Below are 26599 nucleotides of genomic sequence, written 5' to 3'. Positions count from 1 at the left end.
AGTTTTATTGTGATACAGGCATGCTTTAATTAATTGACAGTATCATCTCTGATTGCCTTTGGGCTCACCCCAGCAGAGTTGAGTTTTTGCAACAAAGACTTTGGGACTTCCAGAAACTTACTCTGTCCTCTTGCTCATGGAGTGTGCCACTTGAGCATCGAAGCAGGCAGCCCTTGAAGCCTTACCCGGGTGGCAAAGAGCGGTGGCTGTGTAAACACTGACTTAACTTGTCTATTGCACAGTGTTTGTTACACAGCATCGTGCCAGGAAACTGCTCACGTTCTAAGGGACCTTAGAAACCATCTGCCCACTTCACAGATGTGCCTCAGGTTCAGAGCCAGTCCGCTGGTGTGTGTGTGTGTGTGTGTGTGTGTGTGTGTGTGTGTGTGTGTGCATGCACATGTGCGCGCGTGTCCTTTGATCCCACCAACCCAAGGAGAACTGCAGTGGACCCAGCGTGGTCTCTGTCCCCTGGCCTTTCATTTCTCCTGTAGAGGTGGCAGCTTGGAGTGGTGCCTTGGAGCTGCGAAGGAAGGAGAGGCCAAGTGAGTGTCCGGGTGGAGCCCAGTCCCGCTGCCTTCCTGCCTGCCTTCCACACGCCCTCTTCCTGGGGCATTCTTTCCAGCTTCCTTTTCTGCTATTAATAGTGGAGTCAGTCCCAGGTCTGGGAGCAGCCGGGAACAGGAGGAAGCGAGCCCTCATGGAAGGTTCAAGCAGCACCCACCTCTTCTTGGATGGGGTGGAGGCCAAAAGGGCCTTCTCCATCCTTCACCCTGCTGGGGAAGCTTTCCCAGGCCGATGTGGCCTTTCCTCCCAGCTGGAACAACCTCTGCCTTGTTCTCCACCCCCTCCCCTCCATCTCCGCTCTTCTTGGAGAAGCAGGGAGACAGCCTGGCCTGTTAGCCGACTGTGCTCCATGTGTGCTGCATGCAGCCATTTCCTTTTCACGCCTTGCTTCCCATTACCTGCACTGGGCAGAATGCTGATGTTCTAGCTACCCAGTTTATCGGCAGCGTCATCTTTAGTACCTGTAGAAGGTCTGTGCTAGGACTTTACCGAGTCGTTTCCACATGGCACAGCACTTGCTCACAGCCTGTGTAGGTCCTTCCATACGCTTCAAGTCACCCAGACTCAGGGCTGTTGGAGTTGCATCATCACTGGGGTTGGGCGACTCTCTCTTCCCTTAGATTTATTTTACATGCCTGCATGTACGTGCATCACGCACACGTCTGGTGCCCCTGGAGGTTAGAACTGGAGTTAGAGATGGTTGTGAGCCACCTTGTGGGTACTTGGGAACTGAACCCAAATCTCCAGCCCACGGCTCTAGAGGGCTGACCGTATACCCATGTCACTCACACAGACTGAAGCCTAGTTTCTCTTTGGCCACCCCGGGTTCCACTGGTCCACCATCACAGCCTCCACCTGATGCATCTTCTCTGTTCTCCCCTTCCCAGGCGATCCTACTCTACCCTTACCCTTTTCCCATCCAACTTCTAAACGCCTGAGCCCCTCTGGAGCAGAGGCATGCGGTTTAGCTGGCTGGTTCACCTTACACTGATGTACCATGCTTTCCTTTGGAACCGAATGCTACCCAACAATCGCATTGTTTGCCTAGTACGATGTTTCTGAAAGTGTGGTCTTCTGACCAGCAGCGTCAGTCAGTCAGTAGGGACCCAAGAAGCAGGAAATTGTCACACCGGAGTCCATTTCTCCCATGGCTGCTATGCCCACTGGTGTTTTGAAAAAACCCTCCTGGAGTGTTGATACTAGCTGGGGCTTGAGAACCACTCTTGTAGTAGGTTCTTTTGGGTTTTTTGTTTGTTTGTTTGTTTGTCTGGGGTGACCATTACCCCAAAATTTAGCATTGAATTCTCTGTGAAGCTAAGCAATATTTTCTGCATCTATCCCCAAGGATACATTTTGGCGATTTTTGAATTTTGTGTTCATTTTGCTCACCTTTGGGAGATGGTCTCTCTATGTAGCCTAAGTGGTACTTAACCTGAGTGCCTGTTGCAGCCCTGCTGATGCTGGTCGGGACTTTGGGTGCCTGCTGTAGTGCCATCTTTCAAATAACGAGTCTTCCTGGCTTATTATTATTTTTTAATGAATTAATGATTAAAATGTAAACATAGTCGGGGACCTATCACATTCAGGCATGTGAATACAATTACAACTTCTTTATTACAAACTCTGTTGATAAGCATTTATTTGTCTATATGGAGCCGCTATAAAAACAGGAGTTTATGAACCCCTCTAGGGTAAGTGTCGCACAATACATTCAAACGTTACAGTTGAGATTGGTGCATGCCTAGCCTTACTTCATAGTACTGTACTATTTTGTAAAGCATTTGTGCCAGTCTTCACTAGTCCATATGCTTTTCAAGAGAGACCGGCTCTTTAAGTCTTCTAAGTAACCTCATTAGCAATAACACCATCACCTGCGTGAGAACTTGGTTCTGGGCTGCAGAGAGAATTTACTTTTGTGCCCGTCTTCTGCTCTTCACTCCACATTCTTGCTACCAGTTGCCTGGCTCTCCAAGTCTCACTGACTTGGAGGGTTTGAAATGACAAACCCTCCTTTTAGTTTGCATTTCCGTAGCTACTGACATTTCTTGGTGTTCATGGTTTATGTGTGCCTTTCCCCCCTTGTAAAACATCTTCTGTTAGTGGCTTTCTGTTGTAACAAAGCACTCAAGAAAAACAACTTAAAGGAAGCAATGCTTATTTTGGCTCATGGCTTCAGAGGGGTCCATGGGAGACTGGGCAGGGCACACCCCTGGTCACCTGGTGACCTAACTTCATCTGGGGACCAAGCATCCAGCATACACCTTTGGGGGAGATTGTCTGACACATAGCGTCTGCACACGTCTTTTCTGTTGGGTTTCCTTGTAGAGACCTTGGAGGAGGGTGGCTGGATTCCTTGGGATCCTGCAAGGATCTGTTCTTTCTTTCCCTAAGCTTCACCTCCATCTGAACACATTCATAGGTATTGGTTCCGATGCAGTGTTTGCTGAGAACTCTCAAATGGCCCTGGTTTGGCCGTCCGGGGGGCTCTCAGCTGGATCCCTCATTGGCTGGCTTCTGCCTTTTGGACTTGCTCTTTTTGTTTGTTTTTTTTTTTTTGTTTTTGTTTTCTTTTACACCCCCTTGCTTCCTGGCATTCCAAGATGTTCCAGGCTCAGCTTGCATACCCCTCTGTCAGCAGCAGACACGCAGTCCAGTTCCTGAGGAGCCCTGGTGCATGCTCCTGGAGGATGACATTAGGCACAGTCTGGACCCAGGTTGTGCCGTGAGCTGCTGCTTTGTTACAGTTTCTAGGTGCTGCAGGGGACAGAGAAGTCGGTCTATCTGTACTCCTGAGCTTGGTTCAGAGGGCCAAGACTGGCACGCTTGAGTTTGATTCCTGGATCTCACACGGTGGAAGGAGAGAAATGATCCCTGCCGGTCGTCTTCTGACCTCCAGACTCATGCCTGGCACTCCTTGTCACGCAGTAGATAAATAAGATGCAAAAACATGAGTTCATACTGACATCTCTGGACTCAAGGATTTGTTTAGCCTCTCCATTCCAACCCTCTCTTGCTTGTTTGTAACGCTTTGAACAGTAGCATTTGACTAAACTCTGCCGAGAACTGTGGAGTTTGCTTTCGTAAGTGGTAAAGGTGTGTTTCAATCGAGGGCAAGGGTGTACAGTAACTACACAACACAGAAAGCAAGCACAGGCCAAAATCTCCTTGCTGCAGAGAGAAGCTGTTCCCCACACCGCTCAGTGCTGCTGTGTAATAATGTACTTAGACTGTATATAACTTTATTTCCGTAGACTTCATTTTCATCCTACCTTGTTTGTTTTTCAGTTTGCGTCAGGGAAGCCACTTCTCTGAGGTACTGGGTTGTGCTTATCTATTCATCACCTCAATGCCTCAGTTGCCCCCAAATAACCTTGCGTAGACACTCCCCTTCCTCAGCCCCTGTGGCCGCTCCTCTGATTCCGGGCTTTTTTGTTATAGCATACAGGTGAACTCAAACACTATGATAGCTTCCTTGCTTCTCTCATTAAAAAAATAAACACATGCACAAGTGTACGTATACTTATGTGCATAAACTTATGTTTATGCACATAATTTTGTATCTTCTTATGTATGTATGTATGAATATATATTTATGCTGGTGTGTTGATGGGCATCTGTAGGCCTAGCCCTCTGAATATGAAGAAAGGAAAGTCACAGGGTTAAAGATAGCCTGTACTATGTAGGGAGACACTGCTTTAAAAAACAAAACAAAACAAAAAAAAACAGTCAAGCGGTCCAGCTTAGCGGGTAAAGGCACTTGCTGCTGCCAAGCCTGACAAACTAAGTTCAGTCTCTAGAGCCAACATGTTGAAAGAGTCAGTTTGTCCTCTGACTTCCATATCTACTATGTGGTGCATAACGTGCCTGCCCATTCACGTACACAAATAAATAATAAAAATGTTAAAAAAAAAAAAAAGAATAAAAAATAGCTCAGTGGGGGAGTCCTTGCCTAGCATATCTAGAACCCTGGGTTCAAGACAGTGCTACAAAGAAAAAAAAATTAAGATAAATGGCTAGCCTGCTTTTCCAAAGTGTGAACCCGATCTGCATTTCTACTGTGCATGGAGTTCACTTTTAACCTTGGAGTTCAGCAATTCTAGCAGATATGGAACGTTGCGTTGTAAATTTACTTTGGATTTGCCTCGTGTTAATGTTGAGCATCGTATGTGTTTGTTTCCTGTTGATATATTTTTGGCAACTTTTTTCCTTTTCTTACATTTTCTTTATTTTTTTTTTTTTCTTTTGGAAGGGCAGGGTCTCACTCCGGCCCACACTGGCCGGCAGTCTCCTGCCTCGGCCTACTGAGTGTTGGGATTACGGGCCTGTGCATGCTGCCAGGCTCTTTTTGTTATTGTAGATGCCTCCCCCGCCACTGTGGGCTGGGCTAGGCCTCCTGCTCAGTAAGCATGGCGAGAAGGGATAGCTTTGCTTTCCTCAAAGCGCTCAGCCGGTCCCTCCCAGTCCCTGCATGCCAAAAGCTTATTTGGAGACATCATTTATTAGGCAAGGAAAGTTCCCTTCCGTGCCTCATTCCCTTACATACACTTTCCTCGCTCCCTTGCTACGCCTTCTTTTTGTAATGGTGACTAAGAGGGAGCTGGAGAGATGACTCAGGGTTAAGAGCACTTGCAGAGTGCAAGTCCCAACCCAGGTCGCTCACAAAGCCGGCTCCAGGGACCTCATGCCCTCCTCTGCACACTGGGCACCTGCACTTCCATGTGCATAAGTGTACACACAATTAAATCAAATAAATCTTGGAAAGTAAATCGGCCTTCTGCTTTGTTAATATGGTTAATTTTGTTTTGATTTTTAATTCTCAGCTATCCAAGACAGATCCCACTTGGTCACGGAGTGCTATCAGTTTTAGGTGTCAACCTTTTTGGTTAATCGTTACGTAACACCATAGAGCTACCACTCCATGACTGTCAAGGTGGCTAACCCGACAAAGACAGATGGACTTGGGACGGACCTGGAAAAACTACATAAATTGGGCGGCCACTTTGGAAAAATACTTTGGCACTTTATCAAGACGCTAAACGTTGAGTTTTCATACGGCTTGACATTTCCACTCTTAGAGAAATGGAAACATACATCCACATAAAAACTTAGGGGACACAAATGCTCCTGGAAACATTGTTCGCTGCAGGATAGTTCACATAGTGAAGAATGAGTGATCATGAATGAAGAAAACACAGCAGGTCCATCTAGTGAAATACTATGCAGGCATGACCTACAGCAGGAATGATGTGTGAAGGAGACAGTATTGCCAAGATAGCTTGGCAATAAGGAGAGTAAAACCAGCCACATCACAGAAAATGTCCTGAAGAGGCAGATCCATGGACAGTAGTAGATGAGTGGTTGCCATGGGCAACATCAGAGCTTTTTCCCTGCCAAGTATTTAGTGCGAAAGTTGTGTTGGTCCAGCAAGGTTGGGTTTAAAAATCTTGTTGCTATGGATACTGTTAGTTCACTAGAAGCTGGGGAGTATTCCAGAAATGCCTGCTTGTCTCCCTGCATAGCTGTAGGTCTTTAAAAACAGCAACATTATTTTAGATTTTTTTTTTCTACATATATGTATGCTATCACGTGCATGCCTGGTGTCCACAGAGTCCTCCAAAACTGGAGTTATGGATGGATGTGAGAGCCACCATGTAGGTCTGGGAATTGAACCCAGGTCCTCTGCAAGAGTAGCAAGTGCTCTAATCTGCTGAGCCATCTCTAGTGCCTGTATTATTTTTCCTGCTCCTAGGAGCCTGCCTTTTTCAGCTTCCCCATCATTCCATTGTTAAAGCCTTCGCTGGCATTGTGAGGCAGGGGAGGGGACCTTCTCTGATGCTCTGATTAAGCCCCACTCAGGAAACTGGCTCGGAGGTGGGGCCCTGCACAGCATACTTGCTTCTTCTTAGAAGTTGAGCTTTAGCTGCTGGAGCGCCCTGGTGACACCATCATGAATTTTTAGTTATCCTTTTCTTGTTGGACATGGTGTTGTCCAGTGGTAGTCCTAGATACTCGGGAGAGCAAGGCAGGGAAATGCTAAGTTTGAGGCTAGCCTTGGCTACATAGTGAGACCCAATCAAAACAAACCTATTCTGTGCCTTTGCTGTTTTATTTTAGTTTCGGTTTCCTTGATTTTTATTTTTATCCGCATTAGTTCATTCCTTCTTCTTTTAGTTTTCGTGATCGAATTCCAACCCCGGCACCACAAAGTTGAAACAAAAATTTCCTCTGTCCTAAGAAAGATCAGGGTCATGGCAGTGTGGGTCCGTCCTCAGTGTACTGTGTTCCAACTACCACATGGTGATTTTCCCTGAGCCCAAGCCCAGTGGCCCCTCGGAGAGGCTAGTTCTCCATTGTCACCTAGTTGGGTGCTCATGCCTAGCCTGCTTCTAGGTAACTTCATGCTGATATCACCAAAGGGTGGGCTGCTGCAGGACCACAGCCTGTTAGGGGAGAGCTGGGAGAGCAACTCCTTCCAGTGGCCAAGGCTTTGCCTAGTGCATTTCATGTTCTCACCCTCCCAACCCTGTTTATTTGAGGCTTATACTGAGGTGAACGCCTGAACAGCTTCACGGGCGGTGTCTGAAGAGTTAAAGCCCGTGGTTTAGAAGGAGCAGGAAAGGGGAAAGAGGCTAGCCTGTGTGGACCCTGTGGGATGTGGCTGGAGTGAGGCTGTCTTTCGGACCCCAGGACTCATATGTTGTCAGCTCTTTCTCTGTCACCTCACGGCTGCTCCGTGGGCTCATGAGTAAGTGGCTGCAGGACAGACAGGTAGCTAAAGGACACATGTTCTGGGTCCAGCCACAGCAGAGCCATGACAGACACACTGAGCTGTAAGCAAAGCCTGGAGCACAAAGTTCCTAACATGTGCTTGTTGCCATTAACTCTACATGCTACTAAATAATGGGGCAGGAGGAAGATGGATGGGACCCAAGGAGGTTCCCTGTTGTGCTCAGTCCTAAAAGTAAACGTAGAGCCCTTACCAACAGTGTCCCCAGAGGCCACAACTCTCTGGTCTCCACTGTTCACAGAATCCGTGTGTAAAGGGGTGCTTGCCCGTGGGCCAGCGGCCATCCCAGGCTATCCCATAGAAGGACTCGACACTGTGTCTCACCTACCCAAAGCAAGCAGGATTGACACCAGTGCTTACTTTCATGCCTGTTGCTGTGATAATGCACTCTGACTAAAAGGTATCTTAGGGGAAGACAGTTTAAATAAACTTACGTCCAATTCCGAGTTAGAATTCATGCTCTGGAGGTGAAGTCACAATGCCTGGATCTCGAGACAGTTTGTCACCACATCCATAGTCAAGAGCAGAGAGGAAGGAATGCACCCTTGCTTCCTGTTGGCCATTCCTAGCAAGATGAAAGCCAGCTCTCTCCCATCTGATGTAGCTTGGCCCCCTGTCTAGGGATGGTGCTGTCTACAGTGGCCTGTATCTTCCTGCATCAGGTTAATGGTCAAGACAGTTTGCACAGACAGGCCTGCAGACCAACCTAACCCAGCTAGTCTCTCAACTGAGGCTTTTTTAGAGGGCTCTAGGTCGTGGCGGGTTGGCGTTTTAAACAAGCTGTCACAGGCTTGGTGGGATATGGGGAATAGGTTGGGAGTTAGAACAGTGAGCTCCCAGAGCGACACCTTCAAATCCTTACCACGAGTATTGTGAATGCAACCTGAGGCATGGGCAGTCTTGGCAGGTATAATCTCAGGGCAGATGAAAGCTCAGGAGTAGAGCAGACTATACAAGTGTACCCAAGGGTCGACTGTTTGCTTGGTATCCCATAAGGCTTTGGGTTGAGATTCCAAGTTCCCCTCTCCTGAAAACCAGAGGCACGCACGGAACATGGGGACAGTCCGTCCATGTCCCTGTGAAGCCATCGTTAGAACCTGTGCTCCATGGAGGTACTTGTCTGTGGGAGCACTGACTCCTGAGAACTAGATAAGCGGTGTTGTTCTCCAACATCACTCAACATAACTCTCACAATTTTTATTTTCTTAAACGAGTGTGTGTGTGTATGGGTGGGTGAGTGTGCGTGCACATGTGCACGCGTGGGTGTGCAAGAAAGCTGTTAGAAGACAACAACTAATTGCAGAAATTAGTTCTCCTTTTACCACGTGACTCTGGAATGGAACTTGGGCCATCGGGCTTAGCAGCCACCTTGTTGGACCTGCCCACTCATTTTGGTCTGTAAGAGTACTTGGTGCTTAACTATTCTTCTAAAATCCCTTTGGTAGGTTGTGCTGATTGCTATATCGGTCTTCCTGCCTAGAATATTGAATCTCATACATCTTCCCCCTGGAAATTCTACCCTGTCCCTATACTATACTCAGGGATGTTTGTTTCCATCCTAGCTGGAATCAGTGTCTGATTAACATATCTGGCTAAGGAGGGAGAGGTGCACCAGAGCTCTATGTTGTGCTAACAGCGCCCTCAGTTCTATGAAAGCCACCATCAGTTGTAAAACACACAATTAACCAGGAATTCTAGCATTTAAAAGACTGAGGCAGGAGACGGGTCACCATGAGGCCCTGGCCAGCTTGGGCGGCAGAGTAAAACTCTGTCTTAGAAAAAATTGCCTGGGCTATGGTGGCACACCCTTTAATCCCAGCACTCTGGAGGCAGAATCAGGGGGGAATCTCTGTGAGTTCAAGGCCAGCCTGATCTACAGAGCAAGTTCCAGGACAGGCTCCAAAGCTACACAGAGAAACCCTGTGTCGGAAAACCAGTGAACAAACAAACATAAATAAATTAAAAAATAAAAACTGGAAGAAAAAAAAAAGCAACACAGAAAGTCAGCAAAAGAAAGCGAGTAGCTGCTTTGTGAGCCAACTGGAAAAAAACAAACAACTGTGAAAACACAATCAATAAATATTTACACTACATCTTCACTAGAGAGACACAATAAGATGTTCCTCTTAGCACACGTGGAGAGTGCTGCTGAAAGCCTTGTGGAGAGTTGTTATCGGAATTATCGGGGAAAGTCAGCGTGCGAGTGAGCAGGGCATACATAATGCTGGGGTCAAACTGATGTTTTCAAAGTCTTTATGGTGTGTTTGTATATGTGTGTGTGTCCATGCAAACTCAGATTCCTCGCCTTACAGATTCCCTTGTTTCCACCGCCCATCTCGCTGTGGGAGTGTTGTGATTACAGACATGTGATATTGAATCGATCTTTACTCGGATTCTAGAGATCCCAGTTTGGGTCCTTATGCTTGCAGGGCGTCTCTCCAACTGAGACTCTTCATAACACCAATTATCTCTCTTCAAGACTTTGGATTTCTTCTTGCACAACTATGCTTGGCTGTTCTTGGCAATGTAACCATCTATTCAGTTGTATGACAAGATATCTAGACTGGGTGCCTTGAGCCAGCTATGGATGCAAGGTCTTGGGCTGTGTACCTATATTGATAAATCTGTCCCGATGAGCAAAAGTTGTCATCCTCCATTTATCACTGTCATGTGTATTTTGGGAGCCTTAAGCAAGGTAGGAAGTTTCCTCCTGTTAGACAGGAAAATGGTTGGATCATCTGAGAAGGGAGGGAGGTTTATGGGTAGTCTGGTTCATCTCTATGGGAGACCATATGTCAAGGTCAATTTCTATGCTAGAGCCCAGATGAGGTAATCAGCTACACTAACACTGGGACCAGTCTTCTGACGTTCATCCTTTCTCAGCTCTTTGGCTGCCTAACAGAACTTCTTTGGTCTTAGAAAGCCTCTGGCTTCTTCCTATTCTGTGTGTTGGTGGGGGGTTTTCTGGAATTAATTTGGCATTCTTTCATGTTAGTTGGTGATTTTCGTTGACTAGTCATTAATTCCTCAGAGGAACACATGGTAGTATCTGGGGACATCTTTAGTTGTTAGAGTTGGAAGTGGGTATGTGTGTCTATTTATATCTAGTGGACAGAGACCAGAGATGTTGCTAGAACACTCTAAGGCACAGGGTGACTGTCCATAGTTCAGATTGAGATGCTGGTTCCCTCTGTTTACTACTGTAAGAAGTCTGTCCCAGTCAGTGTGCTATTGCTGTGAAGAGACACAATGACCATGACAACTCTTAAAAAGAAAGCGTTTAACTGGGGCTAGTTTACAGCTTCAGAGATTGGGTCATTGTCAATAAAGCAGGGAGCATAGTGGTATGCAGACATACAGATTTGGTGCTAGAGCAGAGGGCTACATCCTGACCTGAACACACACACACACACACACACACACACACACACACACACACACACACACACAGGGCCTGGGTTGGGTTTCTGAAACCTCAAAGTCCACTTCCAGTGACACACTTCCTCCAACGAGGCCACACCTACTCCAGTGAGGTCACACCTCCTACCCCTTCTCCAATATGTCACCAAGCATTCAAATATATGAGCACATGGCGCCATGCTTACTCAACCCACCACAAAGCCACCGGCTGCCTCTGTAGCTCTTAAATTCCTGAAGTCCCCACTGGTGCTGACGCCTCCTTACCAGTGTCCAGTTGACAAGAAAGTATGAAGCCACCAGTTGCTGCATGAACTACAAGCAGGGAAATCCGGGAACTGTAGCAGCTGTGGGGCTGGGAAGATGGGTTTCAGTGGACAAAGCGGTGACCACAAACGTGGTCTGCAGAGAGAGTTCCAGGACAGCCAGGGCTGCACAGAGAAACCGTGTCTCGGAAAACAAAACAAAAGCAAACGCGAGGAACCGAATTCAGTCCCCACGACCTTGCTGGTAATTGAGGCCTGGGATAGGAGAAGCAATCTGCCTCTTCACCCTGGCCAGCCTAATCGTGAGCTCCGTCCCGGCCAGGCAGAGAGCTTGTCACCAAAACAAGACGGACAGCTCCTGAAGAACAATGCCCAAGGGTGTCAGCTTCCCGGGTACTCAGCCAGGGACACCTGCACACAGGAGCACGTGTACGGATACATGTATACACTGTCTCCCAGCTCCACCAAATCCAGATTTGCTGGTTTGTGGCAAGAGAGAGTTGAAACCAGGTCTCAGGTAGCCCAGACTCTCCCTGAACTCATTATGTAGCCCAAGATGGCCCTGGACGCCCCATCTTCTGCCTCCTCTTGCCCTCTAGGGTGACAGGCCTGCTCCTCTTCACCTGTCATGTTTTAGTCATTAGCTACTTTTATTTTTAAAATCAGGGTCCCACTGTGTAGCCCATCCTCCTGTTCACCATCCTCCTGCCCCAGCCTTCCCAGTGCTGGCATTAGAGGTGTGTACTACTGCACCTGGGTGGGTTGATTTTTTTTTTTTTTTTATTTTTAAACATACCATTCCATTATATGTGCCCTTCAGTCATATATGGCAGCCAGTGCCATCAATGCCACTTCATCTACCAGAATCCCATCCCTTGGTAGATTTTTGACTGCCTTTGGCTCCCATAAGGCCCGATGGTGCCATACTTGATACTGCCTTCTGCTTCTCAAGAGGAAGGGATCTTGTCTATTAATGGAGAAATGCACACCCCCCCCTCAGGTGCAGCCCAGCTGCAGTTAGCACTGCAGCGGGACACTTGGAGCTCCCTAGGGTCACCTTTCAGGGCTGCTTGGTTCGAGCTCCACATTCTATAACTGACACATGCTTGTGGATTCAGGGAATACTAGGCAAGCTAAAGCCTGCCGTTTTCAGGTGTAAGAGGAAACATTCTGTTTCTAGCCAGTCTTGTGGGGTGGGGTCTTGTCCAGACAGAAGTGTCAGCTGGCCATGATACCCCTTCCCATCACAGCCTTTAGTGCTTATGGCAGAAAACCAGGAGTCACCTACAGCCCCTCTTACCCTCAGGGCCACACTGGCTAGATGGAAAGCCCCTTCCCCTGACTCGAGACCTTCAGTTTGTTCTGTTTTCTCTTTTGAAGGTACTTGTTCACATAGCATTCTTTTTTAGCTTTTAATGGTCAGCGGAGGGTTGCTGTTACGGCTTAGTTATTGCGGTTTAATAAGGACCAGGATAAACGATGAGGCCGAACAGATGTTTATTCAGGGAGAAATAACTCACAACATAGACAGGTGAACACCAGCAGGTTCCTAGTCCCAAGGATGCCTCCCCGGAAGTGCTCCTGTCCCGGTGCTTCAAGCAAGAGAACTTTCTGCTCCTCCTCAGACCTAGTTCCACAGGTCACTTTCACCCCTGGCTCCACCCCCAATGGGCGTGGTCAGTGCCACAGAAGGAGACAAAGTGGACATCCCACTACACATAGTGATGTATTTGAGTGTCAAATTGACAAGGGCTGGATTACGTTGGTTTAACTGTCAGCTTGACTCAGCCTAGAATCATCTTCAAAGAGAATATTAGTGAGGTAATTAATTATCTCCATAAAGACGGCCAGATGGGCATGTCAGAGGGAGATTGCCTTGACTGTTAGAAGACTCTTGTGGAGTGCACCATCTCCAGGCAGGGGTCCTAAACTGTTTAAGAGAGAAGACAGCTAGCTGAGCAGGCAAGCAAGCAAGCAAGGACCCACGCTTCATCCTCCTCACTTTTGACAGTGGATAGGATGCCTGAAGTTCCTACTTTAACTTCCCTGATATAATGAGCCAGGGCCCTTTTTTTTTTTTTTTTTATCTCCAGAGTTGCTTTTGGTCAAGGTATCTTATCACAGCAGGAGACAGGAAACCGAGACAGCTGCCTGTCCGTCAGTCATCCTGCCCATGCCTTGGTACCCCCCCACCCTCATCCCACTCTGCCTGTCCCCATCCTTACCGTCTTCATTTCCTCTCCTCACTCATTCTTCCTCAAGTTACTGAGTCTGCTATCCGGTTGTTCTAGCTTCATGCCATCTCCCTGGGGTTGTAGGTTCTGGGACTTTTTTTTTTTTTTTTTTTAAGATTTATTTATTTATTATGTATATAGCATTCTGCTCCCATGCCAGAAGAGGGCATCAGATCTCATTGCCGATAGTTGTGAGCCACCATGTGGTTGCTGGGAATTGAACTCAGGACCTCTGGAAGAGCAGCTCTTAACCTCTGAGCCATCTCTCCAGCCCCGATACACCTTCTTTTCAACCAGTAAAAGCCTTTCTTCCTTGACCCTTTCCCCACCTCGGTTAAGCTGCTGAGCTAAACCCTGCCAGGTACACCGCTGTTCCTCAGCCCCTCCCATAGTGGGGCCTTGTGAGCATTTGTGTGACTGTCATCTATTTGTCCTCTGAGATGGATTGTGCCTTCCCTGGGAAGGCTATGTGGCTCTTGCTGGTACCTGCTGCAGCTCAGTAAGCGTAGGTCCGTATAATCTTTTGGAGGGCAGGGCATCTTGAGGTGCTATGTAACCATAGACTCATGAAGGATGCAGGCTTCAGCAAGGCAATGCCAGAGATGGGCGGGAGGTTGATGCATCCGGGGCTGAGCTTGAAGCTCACAGACATTCTGGCTAACACCTGACTTGATTTATGTTGTTGTCTTCATCAACAGCAACTACCATGAGTACTCCAATCAAAAATACAAGCAACTTAGACCCTACAACAGCACAGACTACCACCACAGCATTGACAAAAACCACAACCAATGACACAGTGATTACACTTTCTTCAGCCCAGCCAACCAGTGCATCAACCAAAGGAACAACAGACCAGTCTACAGGAACTATTTCTTCAGTGTTCCCAAGCCCCAGTGACAATCAGCGCAGTAACAGCACTACTACAGCTTCCAGTGGCTCCCAGGAAAACAAAGGGACGCCCAGTAATGCTGGCCCCACTAGCAGTACAGCTTTCTCTAGAGGCAACACTGACATTGCTACCACAGACCCAGCAACCACTCAGGGGACGCTAACCACTAAAGCTTCTTCCCAGCCTCACAGCCCCTTAACTACCTCAAAGTCCACTCCTGACTCCAGAACAGACAGTAGGACAAGCATTCATCAGCTTATAACTACAACGACCCCTTCACACTCTCAAGAGAGCCACTCGACTGTCGTTTCCAGCAGTTCCGGCCCCACGCCCAGTGTTAACTTCTCTGTGTCCACAAGGAAACCTACCACACATAGTAAGTCATTCATTGGCTTTTTTTGCGTCCGTCCATCCATCACCTTGTTTTTAGAGACAGGGTTTCTCTGTGTAGCCTTGACTGTGGAACTTGATCTAGGTAGACCAGCCCCTCCCCTCCCCCATCCCCCATCCCCACCCCACTCGAACTCAAGAGACCGGCCTGCCTCTGACTCCCAAGTGTCCGGATTAAAGATGTGTACCATCATGCTAGGGCTACTTTCATTTTTCTTAAGAAATGAGACAGGCTGGAGAGACGGCTTAGTAGGTAAGAGCGCTGGGTGCTCCTAAAGAAGACTTCAAGTTCCAGCACCCAAGTGGCAATTAGCAACCATCTGTAGTCATATGATGCCCTCTTGTGGTCTTCTTGGGCACTGCACACGTGGTCCATAGACAAATATGCAGGTGAAACACACACATAAAAGAAATGTTAGAAAAGACCCAGAAACTTGGCAGTGCATTTTCCCCATCCCGTAGCTTAGTTGGCACTTAGTTTTAAACACTGCGTGTCTTCTGCTTTTATCAGACCTAGCCATGGGCTCCCTTTTTATCAGTGGCAGAGGCTGGCAATGAGTAGATTCCACCAACCCAGAACCTATGTGGTTGTGGTGGGAGGGGGATTGGAAAACTCTAGAACAATGCTTGTCAGACCTGTTTGATAGCAACCAACCATAAGAAACACACTTTCAAATAAACGCAGATAGACAGACAGACAGACAGATAGATAGATAGATAGATAGATAGATAGATAGATAGATAGAGGCCAGTACATGGCCTAGTGAGTAAAAGCATTTGCTGTCTAACCTGATGACCTGAATTGGATCCCAGGGACCCATATTGTGGAGATGGACCTGTGGTATGCCATGTATACTGGTGTTTTCTATTTTCCTCCCCTCCTTCCCTTCCTACCTCCTTCCTTCCTTTTCCTGAGACTGGCTGGCCTAGAAGGAACTTGCTATGCTATGTTCCTTGAGACTGGCCTCAAGCTCACAGAGATCCACCTGCCTCAGCCTCCCAAATGCTGGGACTAAAGGCTGGGGCACCATTCCCTACCTTATTTCTATTTCCCTTTACTTACTTATGTTTAAAGTGCCAGTCTTTCTTAACTGGGTATGTGCATGTCAGAATCTAGGGCCTGCTCAGGAACCTTAAAATCCTGCCTCAGTTGCGGTGCATGAGCCTGTGCATTGGGAGACAGTGGTCACACCCTGTAGCAGTGTATAGGCTTAGAGTTCAAATCCCCCACACTTCCAGTTGTGCCAAATGACCGTAGATGAGTCACCGAGCCTCGGTTGCCTTGTTGATAAGTAGGGGCTGTGAAATGCCATCCTAACGGAGCCAGTGCCTTTGAAACCCAGCACAGCCGCCCCACCCCAGCAAGTGCCCTGTGTATGTGAGCTGTGGCTCAGGTAGGTTAGCTATGCCATCATGTCTGTGACTTCTGCTCGGTTCTTACCTCTTCTGAGTGACTCGTTGTGTACCATGGCCCAGGACTCAGTGTTTGATGCCTGTCTCATATCCTCCATAGCCACTGGCTACAGCGTGTGAGAATTAGGAAGCCAGAGAAGAGCATCGTCCTTCCTTGGCAGGTACAGCCTGTCTCCTCAGCCTTTGCTTTGTCTGTTACTACAGCATCTCTGACCACCTCCAAAGAGACTCTACCCATCACCACCAGCCAGATACCCGGCATCCCTTTATTTACACCACGGCAGACTACGGGGTCTCCAGTGGGAACGAAGATCGTGTCTACCACTGAGGAGTTCACACACTCCAGCTCTAACTGGACTCCAACAGCTCCTCAAGGGCTCAGCATACCCCCTCCCACCTGGACTTTCAGGGATTACAAGGTAATTCTAGCAGCAGATGGGATAAGCCCAGACTCAAGGGGAGTTCTCCTTTGCCCCACACAGGGCCCCAGCTGGGCACTTCCTGCCTTCCCCCCCCCCCACCCCATTCTTACCCGGGTTTTTGAAACAGCTGGGCAGCCAGGTACATTCCTGGCTCCAAAACTGACCACCCATGCCCCGCACCTTGCCATGTGTCCTTCCGTGTCACTCCCACGAAGGGGAGAATCAAAGATCAGCTGACTTTGTTCCTAAACCTCCATCTTCTGACCTCTTCCAGCTAAAATGTGGTGCCGCCATAATACCCAGTGAGGAATTACTCATTCTGAATCTCACAGGAGCCAGCCTTTGTGTGAGTACACATACCTGAGCGCCAGCTCACACCGCCTTCCCACCCTAGTCCGTGAACGCCTTCCCCTACGGGGACAGACTTCTTTAAGTCGGGCCATGCACACAGGACTGCTTCAAGTACAGTTCCCTCGGCTTTTATGTTCCAGGTGGTCTGAGAGCCGGGAGACCCTGGTTGCACTTCCTGTGGCTCTGAGTGATTGTGTGTGTGTGTGTGCGTGTGTGCGTGTGTGCGTGCGCACGCATGCTCATGTGGTATTGGTAGGGTTTTTTGGGCCATTTGGCTCAGGCCTATAATTTCAGCTACTTAAGCAGCTGAGGCAGGAGGGCTGAAGTCAGCCTTGGCCTCAGAGTGTATGTATTATGTATGTATGTATATATGTATATGTACATATTTGAGGTCATCCATGGCAAGTGATAGAGATAAAGATTTTGGCTAGCATGGTCGAGGTCCAGTACCTCAGAAAAGAGCAAAGTTCTGACTACTGACCCTCTGTCTTGATAGTGGTTTCGGATTTCCTGATCCCTGCATGTATAAGAGGGTGTAGCAATGCCTACCTCTCCCTCCACACTGCACAGTACCCAGTCATTGGCCTCCTGCGTACAGGTGATGGCTGGCTTGCTGCTGCCCTCTACTGGCCAGTGCCAGTTTTTGCATCCACTTCTGGGAGCAAGGACTGCTTGCTTGGCTCCTCTCTAGGATAGAGACCTTGGATTCTGCTATTGTTTTCTTCCAGGGGTTCTGTTTTGCTGACACTTGGAATGAGCTATGAAAGCATGAATTTGACCATCAGGGCTTTAGAAGAAGGCAGGCACAGCATTGAAATTGCCCCTGAGATGATATTTAGGCTAGAGCCCTTAGGCTGTGCCGTACTCGTTACGGCTGTGTTGTTAGTAGGAAGCGTTCCTTCCCTTCTATAGAAGGAAGGTGAAAAGTGCTGGTTCCGCTCCTGGTGATGGAGCAAAGTACGTCTGGGCCTAAGGAAACTACACATGGGAAGTGTAGGGGGCGGCGTGTGTGAGACCTAAAGGATGCTGGGTCATGATTTCATGCATTCACCTCATCTCCGCGTCCAGAATCGGGAAGGGACACTAGCAGTACTAAGTAAAGGTCCTTACCCTACGCCTCACCATCAACTCTCACGCCATGCTTCTGCGTTCTTTCTGCCTAGGCCTGTGTAAGCAATCCAATGGACAGCCCTAGAACCCCATACTGCCCATCCAGCGTGCCTTCCTTCCCTGTCAGCCTGTCAGCATTAGCCTATGGGTGGGAGCAGAGACATTACTTACTATCTTGGAGAGCTGTGTGGCCTTCCCACCTGAGTAAAACGGACACCAGAGGCTAGGGAACAGGGGGTTTAAATCCTGGGTTGTGTCTCTCCCCCCGGCAATGGTGGAGTGCTGTGCCCTGGTTTCGCCCACTCCTGCGGCATGGCAATGCAGAATCCCAGGAAACGAGAAGGACCCTGGGAGAGGTGGTGTGACTCGCGGACAGCACACGCAGGCCGAGCAGAGAGTCTAAGGAGGAAAATACAAAACTCCATCCCTGACAAGCCCGGGACAGCACCAGTGTGTGTGTGTGTGGGGGGGGGCACAGGAGGGACGGGACAGATGGACAGCGTCCTGAGCGCAAGCTCTTGTCACAACCTGGGGAATGACCTGTGCTCTCTGTACAATAATAGGAAGGGAGCCCTCCGGACGAAAAGCTCGTGGAACTCCTGTGCCATTCAGTCAAAGCCTCCTTCAAGCCAGCCCAAGATCAGTGCACTCTCCAGGTGGCGCCTATTCTAGAGAGCCGGGCAGTGGCGGTGCAGAGAGTCATTATTGAGAGTGAGTGAAGGGTGAGGGGACGATGGCTTGGGCGGGCAGTGCCAGGAGCCATCCCAGGAGACTCGAGGGACTGGGGCAGATGCAGAACCTTCTCCCCTTGGGTGCCCTCTGGGATGGACCGTGGAAGCAGCAGTCTCTCCCTCTCTCCAACAGCGAAGCTTTCTCCTGAAGCCGTGTATGAGCACTTGAAGGACAGATGGGATGACCTGAGAGAGGTAAGTAGCTTTGTCCCCGTGTCCTCTGGTGCAGAAGCGTCCTTTGAGAGCTAGGCACATATGAGTGGACGATGCTGGTGGTAGCATAGAGGGCAAAGGACCCATCCAGAAGGGCTCAGAAACGGATGGGGTGGAGACGAGGGGCCCGGAATCTGTTTTCTGTCACTCAAGTTCTCTTCCTTGGCCAGGCGGGAGTCAGTGACATGATGCTGGGGAGGGAAGGACCACCAGAAGCCAACGAGGACCGCTTCAGCCTGCCACTTATTATCACTATTGTCTGCATGGCTTCCTTCCTGCTCCTTGTTGCTGCCCTCTATGGTTGCTGTCACCAGCGCATCTCCCAGAGGAAGGACCAGGTAGGCATCTTCCTCCTCAAGTCAGGGAGCAACCAGCCCAGTGAACTCTCACGCGATTCCTACACATAGTGAGTGGGCCTGGACCCTTCTGAGAGGCTCTTGTCCCCACTGCAAGGCTAGCTTGTCTCGAACCCTGAAAACTCATTGTGGTGGCCAGAGCAGAAACCCTGGGTTTAAGACCTAACTGTCCATTCCCTTCCCGTGTCTGACTTCAAGCCTGTAGCCTTGTCATCAGCACTGAGGGGAAGGGACCTTGCAGAGCTGCTCTGGAGATTTAGGGGTAGATATGGCCTTAGGCAAGTGCTCTTCTAACCAAAACTTCTTTCACCTGGCCTACTAGAACCGCCATCTTCCCTGGTGTGGTGGCCTACATCTGTAATCGCAGCACTTGGGAAGCTGAGGCAGGAGGATCACAAGTTTGAGGTTAGCCTGAACGGTACAGCCTGACCCCGTCTCATACACAAAACGGCCATCTTTTTTATTTTTTATTTTTTTAAAGACATACATTATGTATACAGTGTTCTATCTGTATACTTGCTTGCAGGCCAGAAGGCATCAGATCTTATTGTAGATGGTTGTGAGCCACCATGTGGTTGCTGGGAATTGAACTCAGGACATTAGAAGAGCAGCCATCTCTCCAGCCCCAAACGGCCATCTTTATATGCCATTGTGCTGTGGTCTCAACCCTAGCTGCAAACTACTGGGAGCATTGCAAAAATTCCATACCTAGTGACCTTAGACACTGCATGAGGCATGTGTGTTGGCAGTGTGTGTCCATGGCCAAATCCACCTGCAGCGTGGAGGGCCATAAGACCCACCATGTTTATCTTGTCAGCTAGTCTGATTGCCCCCCCCCCCTTGTTTTTATTATGGAGTGAGATGAGAACTGAGAGGTGTTTGGGGGAGAGATGGAGGAGACAAAAAGGACTTAAGGACAAAACTCCTTAAAAAAAAAAATCTCCCCACAGATTGCACTGGAATGAAGGTAGAGACCAGTTGATAATTTTGGGATATGGGGAAGTACTCGTGAGATGGTCGGGCCTGGAGCCAGGGTGACCTCCAGAGCATCTGCCCCCCACAGGAATCTACTCTAGCCAACTTGGGGTCCCTGGGTAGAATGGGGAAATAGTCTCATTAAAGCTCACGGCTATCCAAAATTGCCTTCTTCCTGGGGTCCCACTCTAGCAACGACTCACCGAGGAGCTGCAGACAGTAGAGAATGGTTACCACGACAACCCAACCTTGGAAGTGATGGAGACACCTTCTGAGATGCAGGAGAAAAAAGTGGTCAACCTTAATGGGGAGCTGGGGGACAGCTGGATCGTCCCTCTGGACAACCTGACCAAGGATGACCTAGATGAGGAGGAAGACACGCATCTCTGATGAGTCCGCCGGCTACCCAACAGCTCCAGACCACCCCAAGTGCCATTCGGACAGCGGGGAAGCTCCCCCTGGAAGAGGGGGAGACTGGGGAGGGAGAGTGGACTCTGAAGAGTGCCCCCTCCCAATCCCCGAAGGGCCTTAATTTTCCCTTTTCAAGTTCCACAAGTCACATTGTGTCCAGTTTCCTCGTGTAAAATGACCCACTTGTGCCTGAGCCCAGAGCCGCTGGAAGGCTAGAGGAGGTGGAGAAAAGCCACAGAAGGGGCTTTGGAGAGACAGCCTCTAGTTGTGGCATCCTCTCATCTCGTGAGACGACAGAGACCCTGAGGTCAGGTCACTGTGCACAGGGTCACACAGACATTTGTTTCCCTCAGTCTGGTGCCTAACTGCACCATGCCACGCCACTGTGTTCCTTTGTGCTCCTCTCCAAGGCTGCTCTGGCCAGGAAGGATACTCGCAGGTGGGCAGGCTGGGAAGAAAGCCAGGTCCCAACTGTTTCAAGGATAGGTCCCAAGTTCCCATCTCTTGTAACATGACCTCCACTAGCTTCCACGATTCAGTCTTCAGTCCCACTATTTTCCAGAGCACGACTTTGAACCTCCTGTTCTAGATTCTGATTTCCTTGCCTTTGCTGAGTGGGATAGGGACTTACCCCACACAGGCCTCCCTACCCAGTGGAGGTCTGCCAGAGGGGTGAGTGGGCAGGCAGAGAGAAAGAGAGAGCTCGTGTGCAGATGGCTTCCGCATGGCAGCTGATTCCGTACTGACACTGGCTCAACCCAAGGCACTCCTAGAAGACACTCCCCCAGCCGTCCTCTGGCCTTCTGCTTCCACTTGGAACAATCTAGCTACTGAAAACAAGATGTTCCCTTTCTGTTGTTCACTGCTCCACTGAGGGGGGGGGGGGTGACTCCTCAAAACCCAGTGTCATAGAGCAGTTGTCTAGGGACAGATGTCCTGGGACCCTGACTGGTCCCTGATTTGCAAATGTGTCTCAGCAGACAATCAACCTAAACTACCAGGTGTTACTGTTGCACGGGAAGCTCGGGCCTTTTCGAGTTTCAGGAATTAAGATGGTGTGTGTGTGTCTAGTCCAGCTCCCCACTACCAGAGGCTAAAGCTTAGCTCAGACTGGAGATGCTGTTAGTGTCTTTAGCTAGTTCTCATCCTCCTTTGCCTTGGAGAAAGGCAGGCCCAGAACATGCAGTGAAGGCACCTCTGCCCACAACCCCAGCATGGAGCCAGGCTTTTGTTTCCTGTGTTGTGGTTTCTAGCTGTTGAGTTTCTGGTGACATCTCAGGGAAACACAAAGCGATGCCTAGTACCTAGCACAGGAGTTTTACAGGCTTGGCAGTCAGGTGTCCATGTAGAAGGCTGCTGGGGGCTGGAGTAGTGAGGTCGCACCTCGTGTTCTGAGCAGGCAGAGCCTGTGGGGGAGATTTGAACTTGGTCTGTTTTGTTCTTGGGCATAAATTCCCATGACCCATTCTCTGCTCTGAAGTAGCCATCACCCTGTGATATTCTCTAGGCAGCAAAAGCTGTCAGAAATCAAGGTAGGCTCTCAGTGAGTTTCACAGCAGCTGGACAGATACTAACAGGAAGCCACAGCCCTGTGGCTTGCTTCTCTCAGATTGCAGGGGAGGGTAGAGAGCAGTGGCCGGGAAGTTAGGTCTGCTCCTTCCTCCTGCGCTAGGCTCTGTCACCAATGGATCTGTCCCATCATAGCCCGTGTGAGAGGCTACTTCAATGTCACAGTCACTGGGGCGAGGCCATTTGACAGACAGCAAATTCTATTTCTGCAAAATAGTCACAGGTTGCGACCCCACAGCCTCTCAGAGATGACTGCAAGATTAAATAAAGGATATCTGGGCTGAGGGAATGGCCAGGGCTCTGTCCAGGGTAAGTCTGTGGAAGCTCTGACCAGGCCAGTCCAGAGCTCCTTGTGCACCCAAATGTTGTTGCCTTTTAGTACTGCTGTCAGGCCCCAGCTTGTTCTTACTGCTGGGACATCTGTTCGACAGGACACACAGCTAGCATCTGTAACAGTTGTCTGTGTTTTCACTGGGATTTTAGAGCTGTCTGTTAACTCAGAATCTCTGGCTGAGAAAGGGAAGAGGAAGGGCTCTCAGCAAGACTTTAAAACCAGCTGTACCAAAGAGAAACCAGAAGCCTCCAGTGGCAGATGGCTTTCCCAGCTGCAAGCCCACGGGGCTGGCGTTTGTGGCTGACAAACCCAGTGACTGCCATGCTGCTGTATGAGTGGGAGAGGAAGGAGAGGAAGCTAAGCAATCTGCATCTCAGGGCAGGATCCAGGCTCACCTGGGAGACTCAGGCCTCCAACCTTCTTCAACAGAGAAAGCTGGGCTAGCAGGCGTTTTGAGCTTTATCAGGTTTGGCTCCCTTTTGGGTCAATACACTACTGTTGCAACTCTGAAGAATAGGGTGAAGTAGACAAGATGCATGCATATTTTTGACACTGTAAATACAGGGGCCATGAGTTTGTTTACCCTGTACCACTTTCAGGGAAACATTTGGTAGCTGAGAGATAGCTAAGTGGTTTTTCTCTCCACAAGAATGTAAATGTCTTTTTAGTAGAACTGGCTTTTTAAAAATGAGAACTATAACTAAACAGGCTGGTAACAAAAGTATTTACTTTGTAGCTAGGATATTTTAAATACGAGCCTTGCTCCTCCCTAGCCAAGTCTTAAATCCTACTGCAGCATGGGCTGGAGTTCAGAATGTGCTTATCGGGCTGATGGTCAAAGGGAGAAGGTTTGGAAGACACAGTTCAGTCTTCCTACAGGAAAATACATCCCAAGCCACAAAGCGAATGGACCAAAATCAAGCAGGGACAGAGACAAGATTAAAACACAAGCCCCACCCTGCCCACCCTGTGTGTGTCCTCAAGGACAGGGAATAGAGTGCAACTCACAGGTACAAGGTCAACACTGCACACCACCGATCCTCCACTGTTACCCTGGCAAGGGACGCACAGCCACGTTGCTGGGCTCTGGAATCATTTGAGTCCAAGGTGTAAATAAATGTTGTTTTTTTTTTGGGGGGGGTTCCTCCCTAACAAGAAACAACTTTGCAAACTTGCTGAGGAATGTCCAATAGAACAAGGATCCAAGGGAATACTGGAGAGCAAGGCAGGAGACGCCCTGTAGAGGGGCATTCGTCACGGTCACCCTCGGGTCTGGGGGGATTGCGGGGATCGCCGTTTCATGGGTCCTTTCTGTTTCTTGGTGAATGTCAACTAGCTTGCCCAGGAGACTGGGGGAGCCTGTGTGAGTGGACAGGGGTCTGAAGTACACTGGAATTTATTGAGAAACTTGTTTGTAAAGACTATAGTTAACTATTTGCCTTTTCTTATAAAATATATTTTGGAAAATTGTACACAGTCAATTAAAATGCTTTTGTGTAAGCTGGTTCAGGTCCTGGTGTGTTGCTCTGGCTTAAATTCTCCACCCACACCCCTGAAGACATCAACTACTCCCTCTGTCCGCCCATCCACACCTGCTGAGCATCCGCCCATCCACACCTGCTGCTCTCTGCCAGTAGAGGGGAGAGGCTGGAAGAGAGGAGTGGAGGACTCCAGGGCTATGCAGCACCTGAGAGGACCTCACTTCCCCTGTGCCCTGGATTATAAGCCTGTTATCCTCTAACTCCCCCTGCTTCTACCTGGGATGTACGTACAGGTGACCACCATCAAACAAAGATGCCGTGACTGTCCCGGCATGAAGAGCACTCTGCTCTGGCCATGGAAGGTTGCTGCAGAGGCTTGGACCTGCCTTTTCTCCAGGTATACAGTGAAGGAGGCAGTTGATGGACAAGAAGATGCATTCTGTCAGGGCAAGCTGGCAGGAGGAAGAGGTCTGCCCTGTCCATTTTCTTAATCTGCCCATATTTGTACCTGATTTATAGGAAACATCATAGCACACTGCCAGCTGTAGATTTCCTCATTTGGCCCAGGCTCTGACGCCATGCTTTCTCTTCAGTGCTGGATTCTTCTTTTTTCTTTCTTTTTCCCCACGCCATCATGCTTGAGTTCTAACCAGACCTCATTTCTAGACTGTATCCACAGTTACCACGGGCTTTTCTTTAGTCTTTGTGTGGTGGCAGGCAAGTGACACCCAGAGGGGCAGGCCAGAGTCAGGTCCAGGGTATTTTGAGGTTAACCTCATGAGTGTGCCAAGGGTACAGGAAAGAACCAAATGCCAAGGACTCCCACAGGACCGTGGCCCTGCTGGGGCACACTGTGCTAGCGGTGAGTCACGGTTATCCCAGCCCACAGACGAGCTCTAAGGTTCCGCTGCTCCCGGAGTGGGTCGCTGACCCTGCTCCCGGCCTTCACAATCTAGAGGGGCTCTCAGTTGCCCAACTTTCCCATCCATAAGCTCCCTCCCAAACCACCTCTTCTGTACCCAAAAGGGGAAAAGAAAGCTGGGCCTGGCCACCCGAGTGAACATTTAGGAGGAACACCAAGCGGGCACCTTTCACACGGCACGTCTTAAACCACCAGGGGCCTACAAAGATGATCTGCTGCTGCTATTCCCTCGCAGGGCTGAGAATGGTCCTCAGCACGTGCCAGTTCCTGGTGGATTTGGAGATGAAAACAGCATCCCTAACTGCTTTTGGGACAGCTGTCCCACACATGCAGCGAACACCTGCCAGTCATCTAACCCTTCCAGCACAGTGGACGGGTCACCTTTACCTGGCTTTTCTCTCCCCTGTCGGGTGTCTGTGGTAAGGATGCATTTCACACTGCTCCTGCTTTTCTTGGCCGAGTGCACACAGCTGTCCCTGTGGTCATCAAAGATGCTGCCTCACGTCACCAGTCCCCTAAAGCAGAGACACTGCATAGTAAAGCCAGAGCAGACAGCAGACCAGCTGCTCTTTTTTTCAGCTGAACCTGAAGAGTGTTGCCTCCGCTCACAGGGACATCACTCCACTCCCCCACCCCACCCATTTCCATGACCTCTGCTGTCACTTGGGAGAAATGATCGTGTAGACATATAGAGCTGCGTCTTGGATCTGTAGGCCTGCGCTCACTGGACAGGAGCAGTGAGCATCCTAAAGGGGCATTGTTTACCGCTGTCTCCCTCACAGGAGATGGTGACAAATGTGCCAGCGCCCCTCATTTTGATGCCTTTAATTCTCAGGAGGATTAACTAAGGGAAGGGCAATATCTTACCTTATCACTGTACCTCACGTCTTCCTGTTTTGAGAACACAAAGAAACATTACTTCTGAGCCATACTAAAATACACCCTAGAAATGAAAGCTATGCAGGAAGAGCTTGATTTTCAAGTTAAATTTAACCCCTACTTTGAATACATACCTGGCCATGCCTAAAGCCTAGAGCATTTGAACCCTAACAGATGACAGGTGAAGACCTTGCTTCACGGAGCCCTCCCGCCCCATTATAATAATCCACGCTCTCCCTCAGTATATTTCTGAATCTGTTTTTTTAGGTCTGGTCCTTAAGATTCTACTCTACAACAGGGACTGAAACCTAGACTTTTCCAAACTCAGAAATATGCTAGGTTCTCCCCCTTTGCTGCTTTTCCTACAGTTTATTTTGTTTCAGTCTAATTTTCCTTGTACTTTGAAACCAGTACAACTAAACCCCAGGAAACAAGTTCAAACTCACAAAAGACCATAAACTGCTGGTTGCCAACAGCAGATTTTTTTTTTTCCATGAAACAATTTGCCAGTGTTTTTCAGAAATGGAAACTTCCCCAGAAACGGTAAGCATGCCCTTTACCTCAGTACTGTCTGTACCTGAAAGCCTTCATCAAACACTCCAGGGAAAACTGGTTCTTGGTGCTGGAGAGATGGCTCAGTGGTTAAGAGCACTGGCTGCTCTTCCAGAGAACTGGGGTTCAAGACTCAGCACCCACATGGCAGCTCACAAGTGTCTTCAATACCAGTTCCAGGGGATCTGATACCTTCACACCAATGCACATAAAATGAATTAAGTATCTGAAAACAAACAGGTTTTCACGGAGCTCAGGCTGGCCTCGGAAACCTATGTTGCTAAGGATGACCTTGAACTCATTACCCCCCTGCCTGCCTACTGTATA

General features: G+C 49.1%; 1 protein-coding gene across 1 annotated transcript in view; it reads left to right on the top strand.

Annotated features, from left to right (window-relative positions):
• Podxl (podocalyxin like) overlaps positions 1 to 23938 on the top strand; it is a 43978-nt gene extending 20040 nt beyond the window's left edge. Inside the window, exons 5-11 of the mRNA XM_051175906.1 lie at positions 13970 to 14539; positions 16171 to 16385; positions 16663 to 16734; positions 18413 to 18560; positions 18714 to 18775; positions 18964 to 19131; positions 20317 to 23938. Of these exons, the coding sequence (XP_051031863.1) occupies positions 13970 to 14539; positions 16171 to 16385; positions 16663 to 16734; positions 18413 to 18560; positions 18714 to 18775; positions 18964 to 19131; positions 20317 to 20514 (1433 nt within the window). The 3' untranslated portion in view covers positions 20515 to 23938. The remainder of the gene's footprint in view (positions 1 to 13969; positions 14540 to 16170; positions 16386 to 16662; positions 16735 to 18412; positions 18561 to 18713; positions 18776 to 18963; positions 19132 to 20316) is intronic.
• Positions 23939 to 26599: the final 2661 nt, after the last annotated feature.

Source organism: Phodopus roborovskii, unplaced genomic scaffold (genome assembly GCF_943737965.1).
Source record: "Phodopus roborovskii unplaced genomic scaffold, PHOROB, whole genome shotgun sequence".
NCBI lineage: Eukaryota > Metazoa > Chordata > Mammalia > Rodentia > Cricetidae > Phodopus > Phodopus roborovskii.
Note: the sequence above shows the minus strand (reverse complement) of the source record. Positions and strands in the feature narration are given on the sequence as shown.